The sequence below is a fragment of the Pelodiscus sinensis genome, chromosome 5 (genome assembly GCF_052426305.1).
Source record: "Pelodiscus sinensis isolate ZL-2025 chromosome 5, ASM5242630v1, whole genome shotgun sequence".
NCBI lineage: Eukaryota > Metazoa > Chordata > Testudines > Trionychidae > Pelodiscus > Pelodiscus sinensis.
Genome location: NC_143056.1, coordinates 87898707 through 87925272, shown reverse-complemented (window position 1 = coordinate 87925272; position 26566 = coordinate 87898707). Strand labels below are relative to the sequence as shown.

The following is a 26566-nucleotide window of genomic DNA, read 5'->3' as shown; positions in this document are numbered from 1 at the left end:
AGCAACTATATGATGAGTCACAGCAACATCAGACAACAGTTCAGCACAAGTAATACCACATTTAAATGAAAGTGCAGAAGATAGGGTAGCCAGGTGTCCGGTTTTGAACCGGACAGTCCAGTATTTGAGCTTTCTGTTCAGGAAACAAATTGAGAAAATATAAATGACCAGTATTTTCTAAATAAGATATAATGTAGATTGTGACGTAATGTCAAGTGTGTCCGGTATTTTTGTTGAAACCATCTGGCAACCCTAGTAGAAGACGCTAACTAGGAAAAAATTATACTAGTATATTGGACTATGACCAAGAAGCTAAAGTAAACACCCCTAAATTTTCACCATTTACATATCATACATGAGATGTCAAAACAAAAATGCATTCACAAGAACACCAGCTATTGTTCAAAGGAATGTCAAATTACTGTAAATGGGATTAGATGGGTCAAGAAATCAGTAACAAAAGAATGAGCCCATCATCCCCAGGTCACCAGTTTCAATCTGGCTGAGAAGAGGCACACCATCACATTGACAGAGAGGGGACAAAAAGGCTTCTCTGGGACTGTTCAACATCAAGGAGGGGCACCTGCAATACTACTTCTGCCTGGATGGGGGGGGCGGGGGAAGAGAGGGCAGGGGTTATCTTAAAAGGGAAAATCTGCTACTGGAAGGGACAGTGTGAATAGGGGAAAAGCTTCCTGACCTCAACAGCTGAGACAGGCCCACTGAGAGGAAGACAGCAATGAGCCTCATGGCTCCCAAAGCTACATGACATATACTCAGAGCAGCGCACACCACAATGGGGGGGAGGAGAGGGGAATTAAGCTCAAAAGGCTGACCCAGGAAGACTTCCTGAGTTCCAGGTCACCCTTGCTTCTTTTCAATTTCCCAAGGATCCCCCTCTCTCATAAGGGAAGTAAGAGGGCAGAGGACTTTTCTGTTTGTTTCCTTCAAGACCCCCTTGTGCATCTGTTATATGGGGAAGAGAGAAAGACAGTACAAGGACCAAAAGAGAGTTTTGGAAGGCACTTGGAGGTACTTTTGTCTCTTATACCATTCAACAGATATTCAGTGGCATTTGTGAAATGAACTGTCAAGTCTCAGTCCAGCTCCTTGTGGGTAGATGCAGCTCTGTTAGCAGTCTCAACTAAGAAATCAAAGAGGCATAGAGACAGATCTATTGTACTTGTCCCATAAGAAGGAAAATCCTTTAGAAGATGTGGAGTGTATTGACAAGGCAATCTTGGGAAGCCTGCTATTTCACTTCCCAGAATGTATATAACTAATATAGCATTAATAAAAGTGTTTGGGTTGCTAGTGTTATCACTCCCGTTCCTTTTCCAGTTATTGATATTTTTGTCAAATGGTAAACATTTTTTTTAAAAGCCTAAAACTTGCATGCAATTAGAAAACTATGACCCAATATAACAGGTTTATATTTTCTTTCATTATTTTTATTAATTCTTTGCAAAACTTCTCCAAAACATAACATTCCAAAACTAAAAGAATGCTACCTGAATTTAAAAGTCATAAAAGGGTAGCTGCGTTAGTCTGTAACTTTTAAAACAATGCAGTTTTTTTGGGGAAAAAAACTCACAGTCTAGCTGTTCCCTTAGGTGCTAAGGACTGTTCTTTGCACTTGAATTTAAATTCAACATTGTTCCAAAAGCAATTATTTTCAGTGCCTCATATACTTCATATATTTGTCTCTAAGGGTATGGCTAAACTACAAGTTTTTGTTGGAAAAAGGTACGCAAAATGCACTTTGCATTTTGTGTACCTTTTTCCGCTTCTTTTGTTCGAAGAGGCTTTTCCAACATTTGGGAAAAAAACCTCTTTCGGAAGCCCCCTTCTTCGTCATAGAACAAGGAATACAGTGGCTTCCGAAAGAGCACTTTTGCTCTTCCGCAAAAAAAAAAAAGCGGAAGAGCAAACGCGTTCCCTGTACGCGGCAAACTTATTTTGGGATATCGCTAGTATCCTGAAAAAAACCCACAGCCTAGCCATTCCCTTAAGTGCTAAGGACTATTCTTTGCACTTGAATATAAATTCAACATTGTTCCAAAAGTAATTATTTTCAGTGCCTCATCATGTGTTCAACTTACCTTTTGTTCAGTTTGCACAAGCTTTTCACCAAGTTCCTTGTTCAAAAGATCTTTTTCCAGAAGAAATTTCCTCAAATTTTCAATCTGTTCTAGTTTTTCTGTTGTGTTCAACAGCTTTTGTTCTTTCTCTCCAAGTGAAGCTTCAAGAAAGCTCTTTCTATCACTTAATCTAGCAAGAAAATACTTATTTAGAATTTGAATATTCAATGTTCATTTTATCAATAGCACAGGTTGAACATCTAAAATCCGGGACTCTCTGGTCTGACATCATCCCTCATCTGGAATATCCACGGATACTGCTGGATCCCAGAGAGCCTTGGCTTGCCAGGTTCAGGGGTTGGTCTGGTGGTGGGGAACATGGGACCAGTGTGGCATGAAGCAGCACACCCCCAAGTGGGGATTGCATCAGAAAGCACAGCTCCAACCTGGGAGCATAATCCCAGCGGCAGCAGGGCCAGCACAACGGGAAGCATAGCCTGGCCTGGCAGGGGGCAGCACTGTCTGAGAACACAGCCCCAGCCAGCGAGGGCTGGCAGCACAGCCCCAGCAGCAATAGCCCAGCCCCAGCTGGGGTCAGCACGCTGGATGCACAGCCTTGGCAGGGCTGGGGGAAGTGGGCTTGCAGTGGTGGTCAGGAACACCACCCGGAGGGAAGCCTTGACCTCCCCCGGTCTGGCAAACTGTCATTTGGGACCGCTCAAGTCCTGAGGGTACCTGACCAGGGAGGTATCACCTATATTTGAAAACTGAGCTTGTTATTTTCCAGTCTTAACTTTTATATTACTGTGAATTCACTATTGGCATGCTTAACCTAAAAATAACCACGTCCAGAAATAATCAGATTTTACTACTGTATTGGAAATCAATGTTTTCAAGTTTTCTGAAAGTATTATCATATTCTTTATGATCCACTGTGAACATAAATTTAAAGCTGCAAAAAGACATATGTACAACTGCAACTGGTCCTATACTGAATGTTTTTTAAAAATATTATTTTACCCTTTAAGCTGCTCATTCAAACTAGAAACAAGCACTTGGTGCTTTTCTGCATCTCGTGTTTGCTGAGTACGCAGTTGATTGAGCTGGGTTTGCAAACGTTCATTTTCACTCTGCAAGAAAGCAATGATGAATATGATTATAGCTCACAAATATCCAGAATGGCAATAAAACAGACCTCTGGAAAAATTGCTCCTCTACTCTATATAGAACATGAAATGCTAAAGACTATTGATCAAGCATATTAATAATTACCAACTGAGGTCTGATAGCAGATGTTACTCACCTCTGAGAAGTTTCTCTCTTAGTGATTCCATTATAGGATGAAACTAAAGAAAGAGAGACTCTAAACACTTTACACAAAAGGCGACAAAACACACATACCCGCACTGTGTGAAAGCAGCTTACTTTTCTGTGCTTGCCTTCACTGCATTATTAGCTTGAGGTATAACTCAAGATTTGCCCCTATCCTGATTGCTGTCCACACTCAAAATCTCTAGCTCAAGTAAAGTGGTGAGTTAGTGGACTCATAAGGGGGTTGGTTGAAGCTTGACTGCTGCTGATGCTAGTAATAATGGAATTAAGCATATGGAGTCACTACTCATCATCTGCTAATTAATAATTCTGTGGTGTCAGTCAAATCAAGCTACATAGCTGAAGTGTTGTTTCAGAGTGGATGCTCTATTCCAGTGGCTCTCAACCTATGGTCCTTGGCAGTACTGTGGGGGGGTCTACGGAAAACGCAGGTTGAAGGACATGCCGGCAGCCAGCAAGTCCCTCAGCCTGCACTGCTACCTGAGTAGGCTGAGGGACATGGCTCGGGAAGCAGCATGGGCTGAGGGATGTGCAGGCTGCAGGCACAGCTATATTGTTTGAGGTGTGTGGAGATCCATAAAATGTTTATAGATTGAAAAGGGGTCCGTATGCTTGAAAAGGTTGGGAGCCACTGCTCTATTCCATTCTCATCCAACACTGGCTATCTTCAATGGGGTAATTCATACGTATTTACTCAAGTTAACTGTGGTAGTAAAGACAAGTTCTATAAGGAGAACGCCAGAGACAGTTCATTCTTTGAGAACATTTTCAATACTGGTTTAAACACAATAATGAATTCCAACGGTTTCTCTGCAGAGCTTTAAAAACTTTTGTTGCTGTTCTGATCAAAGGCAACAAGCAATCTGCAACAGATCTGCAAAATAATCTGTGGAAGGAGATTAAAAGAAAAATAAAGCAAGCTCCATTCACACAGTTTGTAACACAGTACATAAATCTGTTACTCTAGCCAACTTCACTGCACCAGTTGATGAGCAAAACTGCAAAACAAAACAGAAAAACAACCCAGCAACCATAATCAAAAGCAACACACATAAATCCAAAACCACCAACAAGGTAGGACAAACAACATGGCAAATCTGTCACCTCTAGAGAAAATATGCTATCACTTTGGAGTGGACACAACACACCTGTACAGCCCTCAAGGGTTGCCCTTCTTCCTCTACACCAAATGTTACCTGTATTGAAAGGCTTTGTTATAAGATCCTCAAATATTAACATAATGTTGTCGGCCTCCTAATATGAACAACTTAATTTTGGAAAGAACAGTAATTGTGCATTTTACCAGGTAAAGGAACAAAGTTTTAGGGAGAAGTTAGTTACGTCATTTTAAAATCCTAGAAAATTGTCAAACAAAATAATTAATGAGCAGGCACCTTTTAAAACATGTTTGGATGGAAAGTTTTACTTTATTATTTAATTTGTTGTCTTCATGAATTAGTTTTGCAATGTTTCTAAACATAGTCATTAACAAGTGAAACAATGACTATTTTTTTAAAATCACAAGCAGTTATCATAACAGCCCAATTATCATATCCATATTTTAAAAGGACAATAGAGACATTAGCTTCTAAGAAACTTTCTCTATACTTTGAAGGTGTAATTTATTGTAATTTCAAACTTGTGGAAACAGGACAGATTGAATAGGTGAAATACTGACATGACTGAAGTCAATGCAACTTTTGACAATGAATTAAATGGAGCCAGAATCTGTACGGGGTAGTTGGTAACTATTATAAAAATACCAACACCAGGTTTTAAATGATATGAAGGGATAACTAAATCCTTTTATGCACTAGATAACTTTGCTGTGTTTGTATTCTATTATTAATTTATGGATTTTTTTTAAATTGATACTGTACTGTCAACTATTTTATCAAGGCAGGGAGCCAACAACCATTCCAGATCATCTACTCTGTATAGAACATAGTAAGTTGTTCAAGTGTCTGAAGGGAACAGTCATATTATTCCCCATAGTGTCCCCCTCCTTTTTGTATTTCCATATATATTCACTTCACACCCGGTCTATTTGCCTGCTATCTGCTCTATCATCTTGGTCTACACCTATTCTCTGGTTGCATCTCAAATATGAGGGTTGCTCTACCACTTTTGCAGCTTCAATCCATCTAGAAAAATTATCTTCTCCCTTCACTTACAGGCACTTCCATTATTCAATATGGAAAATTAAAAATGAAAAAATATTTCATTTTCTTATTGGCCTTTAATATCTCTGACTATGAAATGAAGCCTCCTTTAGACTATGAGAAAATGATTTACTGTTAATATTAGAAATAATTCTAAAGATAAGACGTTCTTAGTGCTTGATTCCTCACTCACACCAGAATTAACTACATCTGCATTTCAATAGAGAATAAGTAAAAATGCACTTGTGTTAGTTTTAGTTCTTGACCTCTGAACCAGGCCCTACACTGTTGACAAAAATGATATTACATTTCAACACACCACTGCCACTAGTAACAGGCTTCTTAACATTACTTTTTTACTCGGTATTTTCACAGATTTTTTTCAGATTCTGCAGGGTAAGAAATGTTTCTTTCTGTGTGACTTATTCTTGCAGTGAGCAAAACGGGTGCAGTTTTACACTGTTCAATACAAACACAATATAGTATGAGCACATCAAAACATTATATGGGTTAATATTAAAGTATGAAGGACAAAAATATTTTGTACATCTTTGCTAATCTTATTTTTGCTTTACTATAGAATATTTTCATCCAAATATGAAGAGAACAGCTTCGACTCCCAAAACAAATATAAAGGCTCACCTGAAGAGCTTCCATTCTGCCTTGCAGCTGTAATCTATCTTCCAAATCCTGACAACGTTCCTCAAGGAATATAATTTGTTCTTGTAGCTGATTTCTTTCCAATTCCAACTCTTCTACTACTGTCCGTAAACCTACATAGTTTGTGGGTCAAAGGGAAAATGTCTATTTCAAGAACGGTTCCAAACAACACACTTCACATACAGATAACTGCCATATAACATAAGTCTGACAAATGCCCACAACCTATTTTGTTTAATTTTCTGCGGTGCTGAGCACCTATAGACTTCAATAGACTTCAGTGGGAATTCTGAGCACCCCTGAAAAACAGGTCATAATATTTATAAAGGCTTTAATGATCAAATATTCCCTGAACTTTTCTAATAATGGGATTAAATTCACAGTTCAAGATCCCATACATAACCAGCAAAGTTGCCTTGATATGTGCTAACTGAGGGCCCGTGGAATATTTATGAGTTAATTAATTTTGCTCTAATGAGTGAAGTTGTGTGTTTGCAGAATACAGCCTTAAGCACCATTAACATATATGAAATTAAGTGGTCCATCAAAAGCTGGAAGCTCACCTGTTCAACTGCAAGTAGCAATTTTATTTTAAAGCAGAGCTGACAAAGGAATATTCACTGGGAACACTGACTTTGATCTTTAAGAATAATGTATAAGCATCTTAGAATTTAGTTTACAAAGACAAAAAATTAGTTATACTGTATGATTACAGTACTCACATTTATTGTATGCAGTATAGTTGTGCTGGTCCCAGGATGTTAGAGAGACAAGATAAGTGAGGTAATAACTTTTACTATCAGTCCAATAAAATATATTACTTCGTCCATCTTGTCTCTGGAATGCTCACATTTGGAAGATTTGCCTTGTGGAAAATGGTATGGGAATGAGTGTCTGAACCAATTCAGGCTAGAGAGCAAACACAGTAAACGATACCTGATATAAGGCTTCTTCACACCACTGTACAGTGCTCTAGGATCAGAGAGACTGCAGCCCTTCTGCACTCGTATATTATTAGCCAAAATCATATGATGGCTTAAGAAATGCTTCAAGAGTCCAGAAGGCAACACCTTCCAAATTGACATAAGTCAATTTTACTGAGTAATATGAGGAATAAAATTGTTTTTAATATTTAAAAAAAATATCCAACTTGTTTAAATTTTTTATTTAAATTAAGTATAGGTTACACTTTTATAGGTTATATAAAAAGAATATTAAACAGTACATGCTTGCTGCCAACTGTGAAAAAGTCAAACCACTGATGCTGGAAGTCATTGAGGAAGCTTCTGGAATCAGAAGCTCTTGGAATCCAAGTTTGTGGGAGCATTAAACCCACTTTTAAAAGCCGCCACCCTTCATTTCAGTTCATTTATCCAGTCTAGTTCAATGACTAGCTCATTCAGAGTTAAGAAACCAATACAATCACTTGATTTCACTAACTACAGGTAAGACTTCCTTTGTTTACTAAATCAGTTAGTGTTAAATGCAAAACATGTTCTGATTAACATTTGTCTTATAAAAAAGTTTATGTATCTAGTATGAAAGGTAGTCCTATTTTATTAAAGAGTGTTAATGTTGGTTTTGTGCATTTTTAATCAAATTTAAATGAATGCACAAGTAAAAAAAGGTTTATCCAACGTAAAAATGTAAAATTTATGAATTTGAATAAATGTAAGATAAACTCTACTAAATTATGTGCTTACCTATAGTATAACCTCCTGATTAGAAAACACCAAAAAAGAAACACTGAATTTAATGTTCAGGGTATATTTAGTGGCAAATCACTATGTTTTAATGCTCATCAACTAATAATAAAACTATAAATGCAAAGCACAATTAAATCAATTATTTAAATCAAGCTTTGCTGCTTGTTGATTTTAATAACCAATAAATTGGTGATTTAAAACATTTTGATTTAAATCAATGCATTTTGAAGCCTAACTTAGGCACTGGGCCAAAATCATTCCCAGTCTTACCTGCATATTCCTTATGCTATTTTTGTTTAATAGTCTACTCTCTAAATACAAAGCAGCCAGTTCTGGTGGCATATATTATTAGCTTCTTCAGATATTCTATCTAAGTATAAGTCCACACTACTGGACAAAGTCAAATTAAGATACGCAATTTCAGCTACATTAACAGCGTAGCTGAAGTCAAAGTACCTTAACTCAGCTTTTGGCGCTGTCTACACTGTAGGAAGTCAAAGGAAGATCATTCTTCCGTCCCCTTACTCCTCTTGAAAGCTGAGTTACTGGCATCGACTGGAGTACCCCTTCCACTTTGAATTAGCTGTCTTAACTCAACCACTCATTCAATCCCTGAAAGATCAACAGCAGCAGTTTCAATCTTCCTCTGTAGTGTAGATGTACCCCAAGCGTGTCATATGAAACAATAAATGCTTTTAAAATGGATCAATCAGCTAACAAAACAACTCTGGATTGATGGTTAGCTACAAACAGGTCAGAATTCAGAATTTAAAAGAGAATAACCATGTAATTAAGAGGTATTAGGGATATAAAGGTGCATCTTGCACTATTACAGTGTATTTACATAATATTTTAAAATGAAGAATAGGACATATATGGATCCAAAACAACCAGCTAGAATTATGACAATTCACAGTACAAACTAAATTATGTGCTCAACATTTGTATGTTGCAGTAGTTAATACACACAACTGTAGCCATACAACTTCTGGTTTAAACCAGTATCTGCTGTAAAAAAAACCTGTACAATTTAAATCAGGACTATTCAGAATTGTAAGTATCTGTCCCAAACCCTAAAAGAGCTTTAATTTTCCTACTAAGTTCCTAGTTCTCCGCCCAGCATACTTGCAAACTTCAACTCAGCATGGTAAAGAAAAAATCAGCTGATTGGCGAGAACAGAGAAATTCAGTGTTTCTTTTTTGGTGTTTGTTAATCAGGAGGTTATATTATATGTAAGCACATAGTTGGGATTGGTCCTGCCTTGAGCAGAGGGCTGGACTTAATGACCTCATGAGCTCTCTTCCAGCTCTATGATTCTGATTCTAACACTAAATAAAAATGTCTGAATTTCTTTTAAATCCTCTATTTCAAAACATTTAAAAACCTGAATACTCTGTGTGTGTATGTAAATGTTGAAAACTATTGCTTCTAAGTTGAATATTCCATTACTTATGATACTTACGAACCTCTCTAGATCCAAACCAGAGAATTTTCTGGATAATCAGAGCTCAATTTTGTCTAGCAGGATTACCAACACATTCACTGCTTAGTGGGCTGTTAGAGGATTATTAGGGGTAAATTAGAGCTAAATAATCGCACAGAACACTGAGAGCTAGGACTGATGGCTGTAAACAAACTTTAAAAGACCGTGGGAAACTTGGACACACCCATGAAAGTGGGCATCCAGTTAATAAAATCATTCCACACAATGGCTGTTTCTGGATCAGAGTGTGCTAGACTAGAGAAGTTTAACCTGTAGCTGTAGATTTACTTTGATAAGAGATTTCTTCTCACCTAATCTAAAGTATTATTTTGAAAAAGATGTACATGAAAAGGTGAATGAAATGTTTGTAACAAATCTGTTATTCGTGCTATACATTTAGTTTGTACTAGACCTTTGCAAAACAGCACTAACAAATCCAAGGAACAGCACTTCATTTTTTTTCATAACTAAAGAAGCACTTAGAACAGATGGACTTGACTGATAAACTGTCAATAAGCTACTACTACAACCTTTCACAGATATAATAAATACAGGAAGAAATAATGCACATACATATATGCCTCAACGTCTAATTTTAAAACTAAAATGACAAAGAAGTGGAATATAATGGTTTGTTGGGAAAACAAGATTATATAGAGTGCAGCCACTTCAAGAAGAACAAGATTAATAACTTAAAAATAGATATAATCTTACCATACAGGACAACACATTTTGATGGGGACAAGGAGTGGGAGAATCCCAGATGTTAAACCATGACTGAGTTCTAGCTCTGAACCAAAACTAGACAGTTCATCCAGCACGCACATGCTTCAAAATGAAATGGAAAAAAAATGCAAGCCAAAAAAAATTCAACAAAGATTAGAATGCACCACAAAATGGGCTGTTAGTTAAATTTGAAAAACAAAAATAAACACAAAATACAGATGCTGTGCATGCTTTAATAAACGGTCTAGCGGTTATCACACCTGCATTAGGAGAAGTGTACTCTGGCCACCAACCTCCCATGTTCTCTCCTTCAGCTGAATCAGTACTATCCAAGGTGACATTCAGATCTTCAAAGCATTGTTTTCTATCAAAGCTGTATTCTTCCTATACACAGGACATGAGAGCAGAGATCAATATAAAAGGAACAGATGTATTTAAGATACACACACAGTCGTCAAAGGAAAAGTTGCAGTTAAAATTATATGACTGGCTTCTGTATTAAGACAAAATTTTGCTAATTAATTTAAATCTGAGATATCAGAGGTAATTAAATATAAAAAAAATCTTCCTGTAATATGTGAGCATAATACTGAAGTCTCCTAACCCTACATACTTATGAACAGATAAAGAACAGAGGTATCTCTAAGAAATAACATCAATGATTACCTCAAAGAAGAACATCAGAATTAACTGATGCTCTTTAGAGATCATCTCATTGACTAAGAGAATAAGCAAATTTTTCCTAAGCTGAAAATAGCTCTTATTAACTAAGGTACTAAAACACTGGATTAACTTCCAGTATTCATGTTGTTCCATGGGAAATTTCATGTTTTATTGTAAAGTAACCTGTAATGTTCATAACCTAAAGAGCAACCTATGATGCAATGGAATTTACCTATATCCTTTTGCACTGTGGTGTCCAACACACTAGCCACTAACTTCATGTGGCTATTTGGCTGGTTGAGTGTGGCTAGTTAGTCAGAACTGATTGGACACCACAGCATCAGTGCTATCTACACCTTTGTTTTGTTTACCTCTGTAAACCTTGTCTATTTTCCTTTTATTATATATTTGCATTCAACTTTAAAGCACCATGGATACTTATGGTGCTATATAAACTATAGAATTATTAGTGTCCCTGATTAACATATAGATAAAATGTGTTTTTTATTTCAATCAACCTACCCGATGTTTTCCGCTGGCCAAGTTGCTCTTCCTTCTTGCCTGCTGCAGCCTGCCAGTTCCTTGAGCTGCAGTCAGTTCCTCCTCCAGCTCCTGCTGCCCTGAGACTATGGCTGGATCAGAGCAGCCAGGAAAGAACCAGTCATCCTCAATCAGTTTTGTGCCACAGGAAAGCAATTACATTTACACATCAGACACACACTAGATACAAAGAGATCAGTGACAGACTGAAGTCCCTATGAATGACTGACAGAAATAAGATTATAGGAGCAATCCACAGCATTCACCTTGTGATTTCCCCCAACAATGTTACACAGAATGTAAGAATAATTTTCACATAATTCTTTCAAAAGTAAGTTAAACTATCATTTTATTTCTCAGCAGGATTTTTGAAAGACTAAATATAAAAGAGAGATTTGTATTTTGACACTATAACAAAAATGCAGCCAATTAAATTGCCAAATTAACTCAATTCAACCTGCCAGATTAAAGTACAACTAATTTGTATGATAAAGACATCAATGGAGATTGCTGTATTTTTGTACACCTGAATAATCACATACTTTTTTATGGAAATGAAATGCTTCTTGTTTATATTTTTAACTTTAGTATGAGCTACAGTGTCAGATAATTAGAGGAAGTCACAAGTATGTATTACACTGCAAACTGGCATCAAACCATCTTATCAAACATTAATAATTTGATTCTTGGTGAAACAAACATAGAATCACTTGTAAATAACACACACTAAATAAATTCAGAATATGAAAGCTTAAAAATGCATCCTGTCCAGTGTTAGAAATGATTTTTTCCATTTTAAGTACATTCCCATCTGTTTTGTGATATGACAAAATGTGTGATAGGTGAGGTAATAGATGTTTCATGCAAAGCAGACAAAACAACATGAATAGAGATAAGGTGGCTCCATACTCTAATCACTTTTATCTCTGCTCAAATTTGACACTCAACAAATTAATTCAATTCAAAGTGAATTCTCCCCATATTCCATGATGTTCATAGAAAAACTTACATCCATGCATTAATGAGGTAAGTAATGGATCAAATTCAACACCGGGTAACACTGGGACGGACTGATTCCCCCTGGAATGCCTTTGACCTAACGCAAGTTATACTAATCAATAATCATAAAATTCCTCCCCGCCAAATGATAGAATTAATGGAAAATTACAAGGTAATATGAAATATCACTGGAACTCTATAATGCTAGGTAGAATTAAATTACTTTTTTAAAAATGTTTTGTATGGGGCACCATTAAGTTAAAATTCACATATTTTATGGTATTTCCATAGCTATGTTACTACCACCACTTTAAACTAATAAAACTAAAATCCGCCAGACAGCTAGTTTATGATGGGTGGTTATATGTTTTGTCATTTATTTTGGTTGTTTACTTTTTGCATTTACCTGCATGTGGTCAGTTAAAATAAATTACCCGTTTTCGCTTTTGCTTTTAATCACGTTTTGGTTTCAAGCATTACAACAACAATTCAATGCTAAGTTGCAAACACTGTTTGGGAATCTTCATTTGTTTTTATTTAAACATGGTTTCCACTTGAATTAAAATTAAATTTCTGATATTTTGTAAGAGTGAAAAATTCTGATATTTATACAAATAGTACCACTGAAATCAATGGAATCATTTGTGAAGCAAGATGCCATTCACTGATAGTACAAGAATTTGGTATAAAAAGCTAACAAATTTAAAAAGTAAACTTTGCAGTGACCCAATGAAATGATTTACCACTTAATAAATTATATCATACCAAAATGACTAATGACTTTCCCTATTACAAAGAACTAGCAATCTGAGGATCTTAGAACTGTCAGATAAGTTGCATATTTTCCTTACAATTTCTGTTAATTTAACAAGTATTTTAACATTTGCTGTTAATACAGTTTTCTAAAGTGATAGATCATGTCACAACTTGGAAGCTCTGACCTGCAATTACTTCTGAGAGAAAAGCTGATCATTTCAGCTCCATGGCTCAATCTTGCAAATAATTATACACAAGTTTCCTCACAGAGACACACTGCCATTAACAGAACTATGAATAATGTGAGAATAGTCACTTGCCTGCATCAGCATCCTACGATTAGGTATCATAATGATATCAAATGTGCAAACAGATCCAACTCATGCAGCTCCCCACTGCACCTAATACAGGTGTTCATGCTAGCACACTGATTACAAGATAGAAGCCTACAATGGCAGCCTCCAGGTAAAGCCACCACAGTCCCATTTTCTGGAGTTACCAATGCAGAGACAAGGATCTCTGCAAATGGGTTTGAAATATACTATTCAAATATATAGTTATATTTAGTAAACATTTATTTCAAGTTCTATCATTTGGTAGAGTGAATATTTAAGATGTGGGGTTGTTTTTTACATAAAATAGAGGTCAGAATTTGATTCTTAGCTATTTATTCAATCATTACAAGTTGTGCAGTTTTCCTTTAAACCAGGTTACAAGTTAAATATGGAGTCAGCTATTAATACAAAAGAGAATGAAGAAAGATGATTCTGTTAATATAAACAAAGAAATAGGCATTGCAAGAGGAAAACTTAAGTTAAAAAAACAGCATTTGTTACATGTATTATTAAAAAAAACCACATACACCAACAGCAGCTGTTATAAGGTACTGTTGATGAATTCCTCTAAAGAAATGTCTACAGAGAAAAACAGCAACAGTACATTACAGGTTGGCACGGCTGGAACCTGCATGCACAAAACTGATGGGAAACTATGTTCTCAGTGGCTGACCAAATCGCAGTGTAGGGTAGGAGTGGAGGGGGAAGGGACGCTGAGTGCTCATCAGGTGTAACGGCAGGAAAAAAGAAACAGAAAGATCATGCATATCCCAAGGGGAACAAACTGCAAAATTAAATACTGACTGGACACATATGAAGTTTTACAACTATTAATATTATTGCATAAAGACCCATTGACAACACTCATTAGATCAGTAATATTTAAAATTAAGAGAGTTTATTCCCTTCTCAGTGCCCAAGGGGTTAGATGTATAAACCTCTCACAGAGAACACAAATGGCCCTTAAATATTTTGAAATTTTCTGAATGAACTTTGAGATCTATCAACTGAGTCTCAAAAACATTCAAACTACATATTAACAAAATGCCAAGCAAATTAACCAACAGGATATATATTATTTATAGATGGTGCCTTCAATCCACATTCAGATACAAAGGGGAAAAAGTTAAGGTAAAACTACCGAGGAGGGAACAAATAAAAATTAATCTGAATCTACTGCTTAGACTTTTTCATAAGTTTGATTTTTCAAACAGAAAACACTTGGAAAATGTTCCACTACGGTGACTTTATAGTGGTCATAAAGTCTCAGATCACTTGTATTGGTAGTTTTGATATAATATTTAACATTTTACTAGCATCTGTTGCCAGTTCTCTCCATTTGTCTGGTCAGTATCAAACACATGTTTGTTAGTACATCTCATAATATTTGGTTATTGACATTTACAGATAAGCTCTGAATTTCATGTATATTTTGCCAAAGCACGACTTTCTATCCCATCACCAAATTTTAACAACACTGTAGCTCCCCATATCTTCTCAAATTTGAGATAAGCAGCCAAGCAGCTACCATTTTCATACTTAATCATTCAAGTGAAGTCATTAAGCTTCTAAAATAAATCCAACTAATAACCCCAAAGATAAGCAACTCAGATAGCAAAAGCTAACAGACTAAAACATCCACCAATAAACATGATGCAAAGTGACGAATGTATGAAACAGATGGAGTCAAGGAAACAATCCAATATACAAACTGAATTACTGTAACCACTGTATTCTGCTAACTTCACCAGCCATATAAATCTTCCTTGACTACAGAAGTGAGAAATGGAGGAAATATACCAATTTTGTCTGAACTGCACAAACACAGCAGATCTGTGATACCTGCTATGCTGGCATAATGATCTAGTTTTATCTTAAATACTTGAATTTACCTTCTCTGTCCTCTTCAATCTGTGCCATTCTCAGGGCTAAGGCAGATTTCTCCTCTCTGACTTGGTCATGTACTTCCTCTGATTCCGGGACAATCTCCTGCCACTCCAAAAGCTGACTCTGAAACTCATCCACACTGCCTGATTCACTGGTCTACAAAATAAGTTAGATATTAAAATACCACTTATCAAAATACATGTAATAGTTAGATTGTAAACTATTCAGGCATATAACTTTAACCTCTGCGCTTCGCTTTACAGCTTTATGTAAGTAACAAATACAAATAAGACCAAATAAAGTAGATAATTTTTTTAACATTAAAGACTATGTTAACAGAAACACTTGCAAGGTCATCTTTAACATAAAAAAGCCACAAAGCTGCTTTTAAGTGATCGCATAGATTGTTTGTTGATTTTTTAACTGAAAAGCTGTTTTAACCAAAATGGCTTACTTGAGAAAAACAAACATTTTCAAGGAAATTCTTCATTGCAGTCAAAACTGTTTACTTTTTGGGAGAAAAAAATGGAAAAATCCACTCAACTCCTTTTTCTTCTCTAAGTACACAAAGTAAAAAAGTGGAGGTTTTGTTTTTTATTCACACATCAAAATAAGAGTTTATGGGGGAAAATTTTAAATGGCTTCAAACTTTTGCCATTACAAATTTAGAACAAAAAATTAATGTCCTTTAAATTTTTTGCAAAATATGATTATGTTTTTTCAACCTGCCCTGCTGGTTACACTGATATCAGGATTAATGAAACAAGATCCATCATTCACATAGCTATTTAGCAAATATTTCTAAAGTACCCCTCCCCCTCACTTTTGTATCTGAATCTATACATTTGTGTTAGAACTGAATGTTAACTAATTGATTATATCAATTTGGTTTGTACATTAAATAATACCATTCTGACATCTCCTGAGTTATCTGTAACTAGATAATTAGATGAACACTACATTAACTGTTCATAATTACATGTATTTTCTACATATGCAGGCACTCAATAGCAATTTCAAAACAAATTGAAACCTTGAAGCTTTTTAGCTGAATGACTCAATTGTGTATGCTACTAAATTAAATTTTAAATCAAAGGCCAGTTTCCAATAATACTATTTTGAAGGGTACAGTTAGTACTGTGAAGCTAATCAACAATTCACATTAATCAATTTTAAACAGAAAACCTGTGAGGCTGCCCTCTTTGTAACTTGTTCGAGATCAGCCTGCAGTTTTCGCTGCTGCTCTTCATATATTTCCAGCTTGACTAGCAGCTCTTCTGCAAAAAACAAACTGGCTTCATTATTTGTTGTCAAAATAACATGGTAAACAAACAAACAAACAAACATATAAAGGAAGAGTTACATCCTAAACTGAGATCATAGAATCATTTGGTTTGGAAGGTGTCAACAATGGGCTGTGTGGTCCATCTCCCTACAACAGCTATGGCCAACCCGCGGCTCGTGAGCCGCATGGGGCTCTTGACCCCCAAAAGTGTGGCTCACAAAGCCCCCGCCAGCTCCCCCACCGGCTTCCCTGAGCTTACCGGATCAGAGCTATGGGGTTTTAAAAATGGCGCCCAAGATGGCGGCCGTCTTAAAGGGGCAATCGCCTATTTTAAAAAAAAAATTGTTTGTTTTTGCTCAACAATTCTGTTCTGAAGGGTTTGATTTGGTCTTTTTTTTTTTGATTGACAATTCTGGTGCGGCTCTTCGCATTTTTTCCGCCACTGTTTTGGCTCTCTGTTAAGTGGGTTGGCCACCTCTGCCCTACAAAATTAATTCAGATTATTACTAATAGCAGTCAGTGTTTTAAATCTATATCAATGACACCCAAAACTATACAGAGAAGTACTATTATCCCCATTTCATAAATGGGGAACTGAGGCACAGAGCTATAAAGTGCCTTGTACAACATCAAACTAGCAGACCAGGAATCTAAACTCAGATCTCTTCTATCTATGTGCAGTGCCTTGTCTTACATCACAGTAACCCACAGCACAGTTTGCTTCAATACTTTCTGCTCAAAGAAGCCAACTATAAAGTGTATGAGTGTCAAGGACACAGATATAATAAGGACACAGATAGTACTGAAGGGGGAAGCTTACAAACTCACTATGGCTACGTCTACACTACACACCTTTTTCGAAAGAGGCTTTTTCAAAAGATACTTTCGAAAAAGCCTCTCTCAAAAAAGAGTGTCTAGACTACAATAGGTATTTTCGAAAAAGCAAGCCGCTTTTTCAAAAGAGCACCCAGGCAGTGTGGATGCTCTCTTTCAAAAAAGCACAGTTTGCATTATATAGCGCCTTTTTCCGAAAGAGCACTTTTGAAAAAAGGCGTTCTTCCTCATAAAACAAGGTTTTCCACAGTCGAAACAACTGCTGCATTCTTTTGATTTACTTTTGAAGAATTTGGCAGCAGTCTAGACACAGGGGAAGTTTTTTCGAAAAAAGACCACTTTTTTTCGGAAAAACCCTGTAGTCTAGACACACCCTATCTGAAATACACGTAGCTGTATCTCTTGCTGCATTTCTCAGTTTCATGAAGAAAATTTAACTTTGCAACCTCAGTACAATAAAACAGAATAATTGCACTGCTATTATGCAATGTATTTCAAATTCAAAGCTGCCAAGTTTGAAAGCTTATCGCAACAAAGACAAAAAATACCCCTTATTTTATTGCAAGTCATCCATTCAAAATCTAAGATGACAGATTAAAACCAAAAAACAACACAATCGCTTCATTACCATTTTGAGTTCTGAGTTCCGAAAATGCTTGCAGTTTTGATTGCAGTTCTTCCCTTTCAATTTCTAATTCTGAGATACAGTTGTTTAAGGCAGATATGTCATTATTCTTTGATGATAACTATAAAGAGAAACATTGTTAATTTCCTTCAAATATACTGAAATGCCAAAATCAAGATAAAAACAGTACTCAGAAAATCATTTCTCTATCTTTTTAAATAAGTTTTAGAGTAACAATGTATCTAAAACAGTAAAGTGCAATAGGTTAATATAAACTGGAAGACCTCTTCCTTTGTGTTTAAATTAGTCTATACACTTCTTATCAGAACATTACCTTGAATAAATGTTTTAAATTCAGGAACATCAATCCTTTTCTTTTTATATATAGGCACTTTCTAAAACCCCATTTAGTGAGCCTTTTACACTGCACTTTAGTGCTTTTTAATCAAATCTACAATCACAACCCACTGTAAAGTAGACATGCTAATTTTAAAATGTTACATGTACAGCTTTCAGCTCATCCTCCAGTTGTTTGATTCTTGATTTGGACCAAGCCTTCATTTTAAGGAACTTAGCTTCAGATTTGCTGGCCTCTTCTGTTTTCAGCTTCATTTGAGCTAGCAAACAAACACCATAATCACAATTTAGCATTCTAGTCAGAGGATCGAAGTAATTCTAAAACATATTTCAGGATTCCACTTGTTCTATTTTCTCAGCAATACTTGCTAAATTTCTATGCTACAGTCATACCTAGAAGGTAAAAGAGATTACTCAAAAATGATAGGCCAAATTTAGATGTACTGTAATGTAATTAAGGATGTTAAATTTAGATTAATCAACTAATCGAACAGTAGATGTAATATGCATCAACTATGCGATTAGTTGATAAGGGCGCCTCTGCCTTTGAAATGTACGAGAGCCCTCTTGGGCTTCCCACAGTAGGAGCGGATATAGGGCAGGGCGAGTGGGGTAGCCACCCCAGGCCCCGCGCATGCACGTGGCACCACCGCGCATGCACCGTGGCAAAGGGGGGCCCCGCAAAATGGTCATCTGCCCCTGCCCCACAGCATTTCTGCTTTTGAAATGTAGCAAAAGCCCTTGCTACATTTCCAAGGCAGAAATGCCGCCAGTTCCCCGCTGTACCCCTGCCCCTTCTCCCCTCCAAGATGGTGCTGGGAGGAACCAGCTTTTAAATCAGCTCCCCCCAGCACTATATCCTGTTCCTCCCCTTGCTGCCTCTCTCTGACAAAGAGGGAAGCGACTAGTCGAATCACTAGTTGACTATCCGATAAGCATTTGTTTATCAGACAGTCGACTAGTCACTTACCTCCCGCAAATAATGTAATGTATCAAGTTATTTTTAGAATCCTCTTCTCCATAGCATCTAAGCATCTACCAACTTATTAAAAAGTACCCACAACTCCTCCTCCACTACAGTCAGTGAAGCTGTATCCAGTTTATACCAGGTGTGAAATTGATACACAATATACAACAGTGTGACAAGGAAATTCTTCAAATTAAGTATTACACTTCAATGTGATACCTTCTAGCTGTTCCATCTGTTGTTTAATTACAGCATCAACATCTATAGCTTGTTCTGAGTTACTTTGCCCATTATTTCTTAATGCTGATACTTGTTTCTGAAGCTGCAGAAGAGCTTGGTCTTTCTCTTGCAGCTCAGTTTCATGCTTCTCTTTGATCTCATGAACTTCAGCATTATGTTTCTCCCTCATCTTTGTCATTTCAAGTTCCTGTTTCTCCATCATGTCTCTTAGTTGGGCTCTCATTACATGTTTCTCAGCATCCAGTTTAGACTGTAGGTTCTCTTTCTCTGACTGAAGACGTTTCAAGTTTTCATTAATTTCCTGTATTAAAAAGAGAAAATTCTTCTAGTCGCTCAGATTTTCTACATGTACCCCTAATCTACTGCAATGCAGATGCAACACTCTTTAGAAAGAGATCACTGCTAGTGCTGGTCATCTTGGAAGCATAAGGCTTTATTGTCTATATCTAACATCTGAATTCCCTAGCAGTACCTTGAAGATACAATGGAGGCTCTGCACTGCTCTAGTGCTAATTGCATCCTGACCTGTGTTGTAGGAGAAAATGCCCCCTTATAAAGAATAAAGGGAATAAAAAGGGGGAAGGTCCTCTGAAAAAACCCACATACAAAGCTCCGCTGAGTTCTGAAGAACCCTGGCTAGAGTTTCATTTTAAAATTCTTACACAGGAAATTAGAGATGGAAAAATTCTAAGTCCTTTTACCTGTCCTTCTGATCTTTCCCCTACATCATCTACTGTTTTGTCTACTAGTTCTTTGCATTTTGGCAATTTTGTTGTTAGTAGTTTCACATTAGCTGCTTCACACTAAGGCCGAGTCTACACTAATGGGAAAGGTTGAATTAAGACACGCAACTCCAACTACATTAATTACAGAGCTGGGGTCAACGTACCTTGATTCAAGTTTCCCTGCCATACCCACAGCAGGAGGCCAACAAGAGCTGCCGACAAAAGCACCCGCTAAGTTTGATTTAGCTGGTGTTTACTAGCATTGATCTAATAGAGAGGTAGAGCAAGACTGCAGAATATATTTACAAACGTATAGCCAGAACAAATCAACACCTATTTAATAACAACTACTTTCATAGTAAGTCCTAGACTATGTACTCAACCTTGATCTAGAAAGTCTGAGACAGGAAACTAACAGCCCATTGTATGTATTTGAGCTTAAGCAAAGCAAAAAGAATACCACGAATTGAGAGCAAGATGGAAAAGTTCAATTGATTAAGATGGAAGAATAATCGGGGGAAACCTTCACATGTGCTCAACTCTTGGCCTTTTCATCCCCAGTGATAATTCCATGTTAAACAACTGAACATTTTCATCAGAAATATATAAAAATCACAAGGGAGATCCCAATATACATAACCAATCACAATTTAGATTACAAAAGTAGAAACCGCTAAAAAAGTTATCTAGTTTGGATAATAATAATTCAAGTATTCTCAATGCATACAGACTCAATGAGGTATAAGTATCTGTGTTCATGACTCTAGAAAGTCCTCAGAAGAGTCTGTTAGAACAATTACACATTGGTAACAAAAGAATAAGCATGTGAACGAATGACAGATCAACAGCATTCACTATAGTCTGTTAAAGAACACTTTAAATAAATGTTCTGCAGTTCAGCAAGATACTATTAAGTACTTTAGTCTGGAACATTTTCAGACATAAGTAGGCAAGTGGTGTTTTCCCAGCTCTCTTGTATATGCAAATATTTTCCCTTGATTCCTTTAAAAGCTGTGAGAGTACAGTGGATTGTCAAAAGAACTGTTGCACACTGACTCCATCAAATATAATCAATTATAAACCTTTTTAAAATTAATTATCTTAAAATTAAAAATGTTAATCTTTAAAATATGGGGGGAAACAAAACATTTTCTAAGCATTCTCAAGTGAGAATTTCAAAAGAGAAACAATGACAAAGCTTACTCAGTTTCAGTTCCTGTTCCACAAACCTTGAAATTGCCATAGGGAGTAATTTTATTTGATTAATTGTATACCAGCAGTAATAAAGCCAGTTTTTTTCATCTGGCCAATTCTGAACTTGACATTATGATCCATATCTTTATCACTGAAAGGTAAAATCTGCTGCAAAACCATTAGAACCAAAAGAAACTGGGACAACCAATCTAAGTGAAATTTCCTCATAAAAAGCACTTTGTCCTGTGGAACAAGACTTGCACTAGTTGCTTTCTATTGGTTCCTAGATACAATTTAAGGTGCTCGCCTGTGTTAATCTTTCTTCACCTCCTGGTCTGCAGCTCATGATTCTTTTTCCTATTGCAGTAGCATTCAGTTGCCCCAGCTGGGATCTGGGTTCATACAATGAGGCACTGTGTGTACACAAAGGAAGACAAGGAATCTCTTCCTTCTAAAACCTGCAATTTACTTAGGTATTGTAGTTGCAAACAAGAGAAACACTCAAGCTAGAATCCTTTCCATTTAAGAGGGCTGCTAGCTGGACATCAGTTTTGCAATTCGCCCTTCCCTTCTGGATCTGAAATAACCCAAATCCATTGAACTTAAGGGCATACTGTAAAAAAATATTATTCCAGTCTTCTGAGGGGATAGGTCAAGTTAAGGGTTGATATCCATGAGTGGGATAGAATATTTAGGGGGAGAAAGGTGAAGGAAGGGTTAATTTTTATTTTATTTTCAGCTTGTTATTTTCTGGTTTATACATGTTGGCATGATTACTGTGTTTTTACCAAAGGCACCTACATAAAGGGTCTAGCCAGTGCTGTATGTATAAGTCTGAATAAATAAAATCGAAGAACTTACAAAATTAATTGGTTTTTCACTCACTGACTAGACAATTTAGTTTCTTACTTTCAGCAGTTGGTCCTTGCCATCCAGTTCTTTCTGCAGCATGACTATCACCTGCGTCCTACCCAGCATGACTTCCTCCTTTTCATGTAGCTTCTGTTTCAATGCCTTTAGTAACTAGCCAGGGAAATAAAGGAATTACATTTTACAGGAAAGAAAAAAAAAGAAGGCATTTCTTCCATCTTCCCAAAATATCACCAGAGCTATGCCTCACAAAAGTGTGTTGCTTGCATATTCTTCTCTACCTATCCTCCTACAAAGCTACCCAAATCGAAGCAAGTCAGTGTGTTCCCACTGCCAATATACCTGTTCTAGATCAGCACTGGCATCAGATTTAGCAATTAATTTAAAGAGCTCTTGCTCGTGTTTCTGGGCTTGTCCAGCCAGTTCCTTCTCCTTTTCCTGGATAATATTCTGAAACATGCGTATCTGAAAACAAATTATAAAAAGTAAGATTGAAATAACCCCTACACGACACATATATACATGACAGAATCATTAAAAAATGCAGCCAACTAAATGGATTAATATTGACCATTTGAAGGACAAGATCTACTTTCAGCTACACAAGGTAAATCTAAAGTAACTCCAGTGAAGTCAAGAAATTTAACTAGAATAAATACAACTTTAATAAGAGTAGATTTTTGCTCAGAGGGAATATCAATGTAGTAAAAGTACATTACAAATATAATATTTTATTTGGCCTCACATATTTCGAACCTCCTGCTTTGGTTGTTTCCCTTATAATTCTTTAACCTTTCCTCTCTACATATACCTGCCTGATCTTTAGCCACTTCTATTTTCTCCCACCTCTTCCCAAACTGAAGCTTGCAGGACAACTAACCCCATTTCCAGACTTGTTTTTCCTGGTCACCTAACAAGTTTTGTCAAGAACAGATGTAAAACCACAGGACCCTGACCATTAATGAATATTTTAAAAATATATTTTTTAAGATGAACAGTCAAGTTAGTGCCAGTATCCCAGATATATTTTCATTTGACTAATTGCATTCTGCATCTTCAAAATAGCTTCTGTAATTTCACCTGGATACATTATTCTTTACTTCCTATCCCAAAATGAGTAGCAGTACTGAACACCATTAAACAGCTGCAGTCTCCTCTGTGGTGAGAATCAGCATTTCTAATATGGGTCAAGTCACATCTAATATAGTCTATAAAGCGCTCCGGGAGTGTTGGGATGAAAACAGTTATCCATTATATTTCCTCCTTCCAATATGTTTAAATCCCCTTCATTTTAGTGACACAAGCCACTCACAGAACACCTAAAACCATTTCCTAATTCACTTTTACATATGCTTTAATCACCATCTCGATCACTACTGAAGAGATCTTCAAAAATCAAGACATACACCAGTAAATTAAATGCGCAGATACAGTGGTAAGGGGCACAAAAACTGTTATCAACACTGGGTCCCAAAGACTTAATCGTTTTTACAATTTAGTCACTTACATTTTCTATATACATGGCTTCTCTTTCCTGGAAATGATCTCTCTCTTTGAGCTGAAGGTTTTTAAGACTCTCAATCTGTTCCTGGAGCAGGCTACATCTTTCTTCGCTGTCTCCAACCTTCTTGGTAAGGTTTTGAACTAAAATCTGCATGCTCTGCAGTGAAGACTCTTTCACAGACAGCTGACTCTTTGGAGAGCAAGATACAAGACAATTAGATAAATGTAGCTGGGACTAAAAAAAATGAAGCAACATGCATTCATTAACCTTTTCAAAGCTAAAGCTAGCTTAGATTTAGATTTCAACTTTTAAATTATCAGTGAAATCCACTAGCTCATTCCAAAATAATACTAAGATTTCAAGTTGCTTTTGTAAGTAGGACTGGAAAAAAATTATGAACAAATAAAAATTCATCAGCTTAACTGGAATTTATCAGAATAGGACTTTTCTTCATATGAGCAATGGTGCAAGACATACGGGTATGTTCCCTAGTGTAATGGAGCAGAATCCTTTGACTCTTACGTATTGGTCTGTGTATAGGTCTACACAGATTTGCCATTTGAGCCACCATTCACCAACATATACTAAAGGTGTACCTTCAATTCTTCACTAGGGGCAAGTGTTTCTTTCCTAACATTGCTTGAATCACATGCTAACTGCAAATCAATGATGTAGGCTTCTTTTTCAGCGAGTTTCTTTTCCTTCTCTGCAAGCATGACATCCATTTCAGTTCCTCGCTGACGCTGGGCTTCCAATTCGGCAATCTAGAAATGAAGATATGGCTATACTTGTAAGTTATATTTCTATCACTCACATAGGGTTAAGAAGGGATTGCATTACCACTCCACCTGCTACCTCTTCCAGGTTCCTGAGACCATGAAAGTAGGGATGCTAGCATATATCTGAATAAACAATTAACAGATAGGCTTAGATTTATCAGTTAATCCTATTGACTACACCAGAGGTAGGCAAGAGACATCTTGCAGGCTGCCTCTAGCCGGCCAAGCCACCAGATCCGTCCTGCGGCCCACCCTACCAGGACCCTCAGGCACGCAACATCCGTGTGAATCTCTGCTCTGGAGGGAGACGCTAGTGATCTGCTGCCCCCAGTCCAATTCTCTGCTCCTATTGGCTGGAAACAACTGTATCAGAGGCAGCAGCACAAGGTGGCAGGCAGCCAGTTCAGGGGTGGGGGAAGGGGGAGCTGGTTTTAAACTGGCTCCCCTCAGAGACCAGCTCCCACATGGCACTCTGCGCTGCTGGCTCTGCTATAGAGTGGGGCCAGAGCACACTGCCTACCGGCCTCACCCCTGGGACTACTGAAAAGTCATGTAATCAACAATATTTTATGTGGTTACACAACTATTCAATTATACGACATGTAACATTCCTACATGAAAGTCAAGTTTCTGACAAGATCAATTTTGAGTACAATGGAGCCTGGTATTAGCCCTATTATCCATGCAATTTCTGCACAAACAGCATTCCTGCAGTTCTCCATAGCCAGCAGAAATGTTCACAGCTGAGGCTGTACAACACAGCTACAGCTTAGGGAATGCCATCACTTGTTTACATTTATTCCAATTGTTACCAAAAAGTAACAGGCGGAAAAGAAAAGTGAAGTCAAGGCAGCCTTTTGAGCCAACACTGGAGAGTAGGCAAGCTAGCATTATCCCTATTTACCATGTACCCAACACCAATTATTTGTAATTATAGCAAAAACAAATTTAAAGCTGGATTCCTCACCAATAAAAAGAATGACAAAAATTCCAAGTTCTGGCATTTAGTCTGTACTGATATCTCTATAAACCGTTTTCACAATACATATTTTCTGTCTCTAAAAATAATTCTGCACTGAGTAGAAGAAATCATCTTGTTAACATCACATAAAATCCCACCTTTTTTTGTAGTTCTTCATTTTTTTGTGTGTTCTGGAATTCTAGTTCTTCAACCTTCCTTCTAAGTACTAATAATTTCCCACGGTTAGCTGCAGCATTTTCCTGTTCACCATCTCTAGATACCTATATACAAATAGGGAGATTTTAGCCAAACAAAAGATTTCACAACTCAACTAATTCAGACTATACTAGTAGAAAAACTGTCAACCTACTTATGAGACTGACCACAGTTGCTGGATGGACCTGCATTATATCCTGTACAAACAGTAAGTCCATACATATCTTCTGGCAAGCACAACCCTCACACCCAAGAAAGAACAGAACAGGAAAGGGAAGTTGAAAGAAGGGGCAAAAGGGTTCTTGTGAAAGTATATTTAAACTATTCTGAAGCGAAACATTACTACCTGGGATTCTGTAAAAAAACAGTGCTAGATAACTAATTTCTACACATAAGTTACTATTTACAATCACAAAACATGCATCTACAAATCTGAAAACTTAATTATATGCTTTACAAACAAGGACCAGTAATCTTCACAGATCATAATTATATTAGTAGGTTAACTATTAACTTTCCAAAGCATACTCTGGCTGGCAGACATGCATAAAATCTATTAGCCCTTGGAAGTTATATCCAATCTAAGCATAGTTTTCTAAAACAGAAAAAATCTATAACGGATTAATACAACTCTTTTATAAGTTGCATATATACAATTTTACCAATGTGCTGTTTTAG

General features: G+C 36.8%; 1 protein-coding gene across 6 annotated transcripts in view; it reads right to left on the bottom strand.

The window, feature by feature from the left end:
- Window positions 1–26566, bottom strand: part of LOC102451127 (uncharacterized) — a 66422-nt gene that overhangs the window by 26152 nt on the left and 13704 nt on the right. For 3 of the 6 annotated variants that reach the window (XM_075927683.2, XM_089778573.1, XM_075927681.2), the window contains 15 exons: window positions 25831–25953; window positions 24529–24696; window positions 23936–24121; window positions 22771–22893; window positions 22468–22581; window positions 19619–19940; window positions 18577–18692; window positions 18079–18196; window positions 16517–16608; window positions 15337–15487; window positions 11337–11446; window positions 10412–10535; window positions 6218–6348; window positions 3102–3211; window positions 2103–2271 (listed from right to left, as the gene is read on the bottom strand). In XM_075927683.2, coding sequence (XP_075783798.2) covers window positions 2103–2271; window positions 3102–3211; window positions 6218–6348; window positions 10412–10535; window positions 11337–11446; window positions 15337–15487; window positions 16517–16608; window positions 18079–18196; window positions 18577–18692; window positions 19619–19940; window positions 22468–22581; window positions 22771–22893; window positions 23936–24121; window positions 24529–24696; window positions 25831–25953 — 2157 coding nt within the window. Of the gene's footprint in view, window positions 1–2102; window positions 2272–3101; window positions 3212–6217; window positions 6349–10411; window positions 10536–11336; window positions 11492–15336; window positions 15488–16516; window positions 16609–18078; window positions 18197–18576; window positions 18693–19618; window positions 19941–22467; window positions 22582–22770; window positions 22894–23935; window positions 24122–24528; window positions 24697–25830; window positions 25954–26566 lie in introns of all 6 variants that reach the window. The other 3 variants (XM_089778574.1, XM_075927685.2, XM_075927684.2) reach the window with 3 other exon arrangements.